At 43.2% G+C, this 8,069-nt stretch overlaps 1 protein-coding gene across 1 annotated transcript; it reads right to left on the reverse strand.

Annotated features, from left to right (window-relative positions):
• Nucleotides 1–535: 535 nt before the first annotated feature.
• Nucleotides 536–7,059, reverse strand: LOC141097065 (uncharacterized). Its single transcript, XM_073584032.1, has 2 exons — nucleotides 6,597–7,059; nucleotides 536–6,103 (listed from the first exon to the last, which is right to left on the reverse strand). The coding sequence occupies exon 2, from the start codon at nucleotides 6,089–6,091 to the stop codon at nucleotides 5,018–5,020; it is 1,074 nt and encodes a 357-aa protein (XP_073440133.1). The 5' UTR covers nucleotides 6,092–6,103; nucleotides 6,597–7,059; the 3' UTR covers nucleotides 536–5,017.
• Between the last annotated feature and the right edge of the window lie 1,010 nt (nucleotides 7,060–8,069).

The following is an 8,069-nucleotide window of genomic DNA, read 5'->3' on the forward strand; positions in this document are numbered from 1 at the left end:
TACACGTACTGGATAGAGAAGGCTACAATCACCTGGCAGATTCCTTTTCATTTGGTGTCATCCTGTACATGATGATTGTGGGGACGTCTCCATTCTATAACAGTGGCGATATGGACGACTACCATGAGTCTTTGGACAACGTCCTATATTTTCCACCCTGCATCTCCATCGATGAGCTTGACATCCTAGAAGGGGTAAGTAGGAATAGGTGTTTGTTTTGTTTTAATGTTTTATTTATTGAAATCTGCAAGTTACATCCGAAAGAAAGCAATCAACAGGGTAGCTTACAAAATTATTATATAACCTACAAATTCCACTTTTCGGGAGATAAACAGATAGTTTGAAATATCAATTCATGGCAAAAACTATTGATATATAGAGGTTTAAGGACACCAACAGCCTTAAAGGAACTTCCAGCAGCAGGATTATCTGGGTTCAAATCTGGGTTCTTCCCATCCACACGCCCCTGCTACATCACATATGCCATGATTTCAAACAAAGATGAAGAAGAACAAAAAAGAAGAAAAGAGAAGAGAAAAAAAAAAAAACAGTATAGGGAGTAAAGGGACAGGAGGTCAAGTAATTAGAGGAAGAAGTTGGGATATAGGGGTGGAATATAAGGGAGATAAGGGGAGGGGGGGGGGGAACACTAGGCAACAAGGATTTCGTCCACTCTGATAAAGCCAAGCAAGGAGGCCACCATAGCCTTATCAACTTCTACTAATGGATCTGAATCGGGTCCATGGGTGCCATACTCTTTCAAAAGCTGAAAGTGAGCCATTCACCAAGGCAGCCAGTTTGGCTACTTGATATAGCATATCTACCTTCTCTTGCAATTGGGATATAGATGGAATGGTAGTTGACTTCCAGTTCATAGGTATCAAAAGTTTCGCTGCTGAAAGAATGTGTTGAGTCAACAGAGCAGTATTTTTATGTCCAGTCGGTGACAGAAAATTTAAAAGCACTATCTCCGGTGTCAATGTAAGCTTTTTGCCCACAATTTCCCCGATATAATCCTCTACTAGTCGCCAGAACTGCAGCAGGGGTGGACAGGACCACCACATATGTAAGTATGTTCCCTCCGAATCACAGCATCTCCAGCATCTAGCAGAAGACCCCGTCCGCCAATAAGTGTTCTGCTGTGGTGTAATATACCATCTGGCGACTATTTTAAAGGAATTCTCTTGTGCTCTAACACATTGTGATGGGCCATGAGATGAATTATAAATGTGTGATATTTGATTTGGGGTAAACTTGAATCCCAAATCCTTTTCCCAATGTGTTATATAAGCTCTTTTGAGACAACAGTCAGTTATATTTAAAATCTGGTAAATAGACGACATTATCTTTTTGGGTTTATCCTTTGTTGCACAGAGAGTCTCAAATGCAGTCAGTGGGCGGGTAACGTCTGCTCCTAAAAGATACTGTGCCAAGGAGTCTCTTATAGAGCCAAATTGTATAAAGGTCAAGTTGGAAAGCCCTGGTTGCTTCTTCAGTTCCTGAAAGGAGGGGAGTGCCCCGTCCGCCAAGAGGTCATCAACCGCTACATTTGCCAGGGAACCGGGTTTGATTACATCATTGTCTCGGGAATAAGATGCATGTGGCATTATATCTGCCAACTTGAGTAAGGGGGACAAAGGGGGAACTAGAGTTTTCACCAATCCCTTCCATAATTTTAAGGTAGCTTTGGTGTGTATATTAGGTAGATTTTTGTTTATGTTTTTACAAGGATATGCCAAAAGGATGGATCTCAGGGGATAAGGTGCTAGGGCTTCCTCCACCTCAATCCACTGCTTATTGTTAGGAGACCGCAACAGGTCTACCACTCTGGTAAGCATTGTCGCTTGGTAGTACCTCATTATGTCTGGTGCACCCATCCCACCCCTCGATTTGTTTAATGTTAATGTCCTGTATGCTAATCGGGGCTTTTGCTTTTTCCAAACATATCTGCGGAATAATGTATTAATTTTAAAAAGATACGATTTGGGGATGGTGATAGGGAGCATTTGGAAAATATATATGAACTTGGGTAAGATTAGGCTCTTCAGTAAATTTTTCCTTCCCATCCACGACACATACGAGTCCCTCCATGATTTCATGATGGTTTCTACTGAGGCAATTAGGGGGGGAATATTCTGTTGAAAAAGGTCTCTATCCGATCTTCCTATCTTTACACCTAAATATTTGATATATTGTTTTGGCCAGGTGAATGGGTATGTACTTTTTAGTTTAGCTAAGGTATTCGGGGATATATGTATGTCTAGCGCTTCCGACTTAGACATATTTACTTTAAAATTGGAAATTTTGCTATATTGATCTATAAGAGCCATCAATGTTGGGAGTCCCAGCAAAGGATTAGTCATCAAGACTAAGAGATCGTCCGCAAATGCCGCTATTTTATAGTGTGTCTTATTGATGCGAATACCCTCTATTCCCTCATGTACTTGTATGGCCTTTAAGAGAGGTTCCATTGCTAGCACAAATAACAACGGGGATAGGGGACAGCCCTGTCTTGTTCCGTTCTTTATAGTAAATGCATCTGTTGTAAAATCGTTAATCCTAATATGTGCTGTGGGCTTATCGTACATTGCCATTACGGCTGCTATAAACGCTTTGGGTATCTCAAACTTGATCAGCACTTCCCGTAGGTATACCCAGTCCACCCTGTCAAAGGCCTTCTCTGCATCTGTTCCAAGAAGCATCAATGGTAGTTTACGATTTTTTGCGTATTGAAGAAGGTGCAATACTTTATGGACATTATCCCTTCCCTCCCTTCCACCCACAAACCCGGTCTGATTTAAGGAAATCAAATTTGGCAATGACTTGGCCATTCTTTTTGCCATCAGCCCTGCTAGGATTTTTAGGTCCACATTAAGGAGAGAGATTGGCCTATAGCTACTACATTGTTCAGGATCCTTCCCCTCTTTGTGTATTAGGGATATTCTGGCTGTAAGCATTTGGTTTGGCAATGGGTGGCCTTGTAAAACTGCGTTGCAAACGTTCAATAAATGTGGGAGTAGGAGGCCAGAGAAGGATTTATAGTAAAGTGCTGAGAATCCATCTGGACCGGGCGCTTTCCCCTTCGGGCACTTTGACAGGGCGGACTGCAACTCCCCCAGTGAAAAAGGTCTAGTAAGATATTGTTTTTGGGAATCAGACAAGACAGGCAGATCTAAAGTGCTTAGGAAGGACCTAGTGTCCATGCTTCTTTTAAGTGCGGAATCGGCGTTATCTTCCGGACGGAGATTATATAATTTCTTATAGTAGTCAAGGAATGCCCGCTCCATGTGCTCAGGAGCTTGCGAGCTGAACCCTTGTTCATTCTTAATTGAGTTAATCAGCGTACGTGACTGCCGCTTCCTTAGTTGCGATAACATTAATTTGGATGCTTTGTCTCCATGGACGTACATTCTGTTTTTCCATGTTGCATATAGCTTAGCAGATCTCGAGTTTAATATGTCTTTAAGTTGCTGTCTTTTTTGTTGCAGCTTCTCTAAGCTATGTTGATCTATTTTATGTTTATGTGTAAGCTCCAGCTGTGATATACTATCATAAAGATCCTGGATTTCTTTTTGTTGCAGTTTATTTAGAAAGGAAGTGATAGATATCAACTCCCCTCTGACAACTGACTTATGTGCTTCCCATAGTATCTGTGAGGAAATTTCTGGTGAAGCATTTTGCTCAAAATATTGGGAGAGCACTTTGTTTATACGTGTCTGTACCTCGGTACTTCCAAGTACTGACTCATTGAGCCGCCATAATCTATGTCGGGGAAAGGCTTTAGATAATGAGAATTTTAACAAAACCGAAGAGTGATCGGAATAAATATTCGGAATTATTTTTGCCTGTTGTATATTGGCAAGCATTTTACTGGATATAAAAATATAGTCTAAACGGTGGTAAGATTTATGAGGGTGGGAGTAGAAGGTGTAGTCTCGGTCAGAGGGGTTTAGATATCTCCATGTGTCAATCAATTGTAGAGATCCCAGTTGTGACTTTATTCTGTAAAGATCTTTAGGTGAGAGCGAACTTTTCTGTTTAGTCGTGTCTAGCAAAGGCTCTAATGCAACATTCAAGTCCCCACCCACTATCAATGCACCCTCTCTAAAGCCATCAATTTTTTTCAGTGTTGAGAGTACCCATCTCAATAGTTTTTTATTTGGTGCGTATAAACTGCACAATGTTACCAGGGCACCGTTTAGTAGACCTTTGACAAAGATGTAACGACCCTGAGGGTCCGCCATAGTTTCTCTTAGCTGGAAGGGCACTCCCCTTGCCACTGCTATTGACACTCCTCTGGAACCGGACTGGGTGGTTGTCGCATGAAACCATTTATCATAAATCGAGCTTTCAAAGGAGGGCAATTTATCCGGTTTGAAGTGCGTTTCCTGAATAAGCAATACTGCTGCCTGCTGTTTTTTGAATAGTTGTAATGTGTGGCGTCTAGTGTTTGGAGAGTTCAGCCCATGTGCGTTAAAAGAGATGAATGTGTGTACCTTATCCGAATCCATCATGTTTCTGTACACAGCAGCATCCTTGCAGCTCACGACGGGGACGAATCCTTGTGCCTATAGGTGTGGGGAGGGGGTCTAGGACAAGTAGACCAGACGAAAGAAAGAAAAGGGTAGAGAAAACAGAAAGGTAAAGAGGGGGAGAACACAATATTAACATTATCCATGTTATTAAGTTGCACAATATCATTGACCAATATGCCAACGTACCATAGTTACCTACTGACATTGTTTCATAGAATGCCAGCTTGAGGAAAATTCCAATCAACCTATAAACTAAATATGAAATATGAAATGCTCCATTCTAGGAGAATGCCCAGTTTGGGCTGTAACTAAATCTAGGTTGAAACCTTACAACGAATTATTGGATAGATGTGGCAGCAGTGCTTACCCATATTTGGAAAAGCACGCCAACCCCATCAGATTTGCTTCAACCACATTCAATACCCCAACTGGGGTAGACACCAAGAAAAACTTAACTGCAAAATCTGGGTCTAACCCAAAGATCAAGTATTGTCTCTGGAGTCCTTAGGAAGCGAGGTCTTTGTCAGCTTCCTTTTCAGCCTTTGTGATTTTGGCGTCAGGGCTATCTGCCACGCCGGGTCATCTGGCAGCGGATGCAATAGGGTCGCCGAATGGAAGGACTCCAGGTCCGGGTAGGCCTCCAGCTCAATCCCCAAGGACTCACATGCCTCTTTGATGTCTTGTGATGTTCTTGCTGAGATACCTTTGTCTCCATTTGTGATATGTACTCCAAACGGGAACAACCATCTAAAACGGACGCCTTTTTTTATCAATGCTTCAGTGAACGGTTTCAAGATCCTCCGCTTCCTGAGAGTGCTGGCCGATAAATCCTGGAAAAGTTTAATTTGTGAGCCTTCATACGAGATCTCCTGCGCCTCCCGCGCTCTGCGAAGAACTAAGTCTTTTGCTCGATAATCGAGGAAGCGACAGATCACATCTCGTGGAGTTTCCCCTTGAGAAGGCCTCGGACGCAATGCTCTGTGTACTCTCACCAGTTCGATTTCCTGCGGATCTGATTCATTAAGTAGTTCTTTGAATATCTCTTGTGTTGCTTTCCATAACGCCTCAAAGGCCACCGTTTCAGAAAGGCCTTTAACTCTTATGTTGTTACGACGTTCTCTGTTCTCATGATCTTCTAGCACCGTGTGAATTGTATGTAGTTGGATTTCATGGACTTTTAAAGAGTCTAGTACAGCGTTCGAACTTTGCGTCATGGCAACTTGCGAATTTTCCAATGTCTCAAGTCTGTGGCCTTGAAGTTTTAGGTCGTGTTTTATCTCTGCAAGTTCTTGTCCTATTGGCTCAAGAGCTTTAGACAATATACGTTTGATGAACGAACGAGTGACTAAGGCCTCTCTCGCTGTGCTGCCCGTGTCAGAGTCACTCTCCGGTTCAGAATCTGAATCTCCTAATGAGGTCAAATCACGAAGCTTGGATGGTTTAAGAGAATCTGACGGAACCGTTTGTTTTGTAAGAAAGTCATCCATGTCTGTTTGCGTAGTGGACTTTGTAGGTTTGGGCATGCTCTTTTGCGTTTTTACGCTGGATCTCCCCATTTTTGCAGTTATCTAAAGCAGAGAAGAATAGAGCAGTTTGAAGATTAGAATTCCTCTCGCTGGCTATGAATTTAGCTAATGTTCCATTTTATGCCCAATCTTATAAGTGATAAACAATGGAAAGAGATGTCGTTCTGGCTCTGGTCACTAGATGGCAGTCTATAACCACTTTCTGCTGGTTTTCCAGAGAATCCTCTCTTATATTCGTACAGCTAGGTATAACATGGGTTAATTAGAAAGCAAATAAGGGGGGGATGAAAGATGTAGGGACAGCACTGGTGGGGGGGGAGCGCTTAATACAGATCTAAGGCTCCTTATATTACTCCCTTCTCTCCTCGCACCCCTCGGGTCAGACAGTCTCAGGCCCCCACTTGATTAATTGATTATCTCCTTTATTGCTACGGAGTTAGGGAGAATGACCATGCTCTCCTGGTCCTCTGTCCCCTGAATCAGACCCCTCTGCTTAAGACACTCCGTCACCTTGCTTCTGTTATTTCAATGTTACCTCAGCTCCAGGAGACGCTTGAATTCCTCAGATCTCTCTCACTGACTGCAGAGAGGGGAGGAGGCTGAAGCGTGCCGCTGCACGTCTATTCTAGGTCCCGGGCCGCGTGTCTTCTGCAAGCCCGACGGGACTATTTTCAATGCTGCGGCGTGATACACACTCTCTGTAGCCGTCCCCCAGCTATGAGAATAGTAGCGATTTTATGTGTCCTGGTCAGGGGGTTTCGCAATGGTACCTTATTTGCAGGGGAGGGTTAGCTCCGGGGTCTCTCTTATCTGACAGCCTTGGGTCAGGGGTGAAGTCCTCTACCCGAGGCGATGGTGCTGTTAGCAGTATATCCTTCCGCCACTCCGGCAATCTCCCGCCTGCAGGGCCACAGTTATATGAATCCCTTCTTTATCCCGAACGTGACTTGCCACCCAGGGTCTATGCGATCCAGTGGGGTCCTGGTTTGGGTTGTAATGCGGGGATGGTATAAAAAGAAGGCTCTGGTGGTATTAGAGCCCCTTTTGGTGCATTTGTCCGGGAGCTCAGGTTTCCTGCTTCTTGCTCCACCAACGTTCAGGCTCCGCCCGGGGTAAGTAGGAATAGGTGAAGAAGGATGATGGTAGATTATAAGGAAGGATAGAGGACATGATGCTGACAGTCCATAGACATTGTGTAATAACGTATCAATAATAATACATAATATAATGATTAATGGTCTCTCTCATCTTCCAGCTTCTCTGCAAAACTCCATCTACTCGTTATGCCATAACATCGTCCATTAGAGAGCGCCCATTCTTCCACTCCATAAACTGGAGCGACGTGGAGTCCGGCAGAGCCGAACCACCGTTCCATTACGAAGATGTAAGTATAGCACATAGGGACATCCATAGTGTTACCTATGCCCAGTAGCACACATACCCACCATACACCTCATCATTATATTCCCCAGTATACAGTATATTTGTGAGGAGCCATTTCTAAGAAATGTAAACTTCTCTACTTAAAAATGAGAAAAGCAGCGCTCACCTTAAAAAATCACTTTTTCATTAACGTCCTTTAAGACATATCATCAGTAGAAAGAGAAGGATCAGGTGCGGCTGTTCAGAGAGACCAGCCGATATGTTCTACAGGACATTAATAAAGGAGTATTTTTATATGGCGAGTGACGCTTTTCTTCAATTTTGGCCTGCAATTGTTTCCCCAGTTTGGTGTCTATTAAACTGAGCTTCCCTGTGGTTCACGCACACTTTTTTAAATGTGTAACCTGCGATATTGTGATCTCCGCCCAGACTTTATGATGGTGTCGAGTCGCTTCAATTTCTTCATTTTGAATATATTTCTTTTCTTACAGGAGTAATAGGCTGATATAAATCAGCCCCATTCCAGCAACATCGAGGAATGAAGCTTTAATTAATCGGATGAGACAATTACCTGGACTTTCTAATTTACCGGACTGTGACAAATACTACAGAGCTTCCACCACAT

Source organism: Dendrobates tinctorius, unplaced genomic scaffold (genome assembly GCF_039654945.1).
Source record: "Dendrobates tinctorius isolate UK_male_01 unplaced genomic scaffold, ASM3965494v1 ptg000009l, whole genome shotgun sequence".
Taxonomy (NCBI): Eukaryota; Metazoa; Chordata; class Amphibia; order Anura; family Dendrobatidae; genus Dendrobates; species Dendrobates tinctorius.

What these genes read in the sequence shown, in the direction of transcription:
- LOC141097065 (XM_073584032.1), bottom strand. Translation starts at nt 6,091, where the DNA reads ATGGGGAGATCCAGCGTAAAAACGCAAAAGAGCATGCCCAAACCTACA.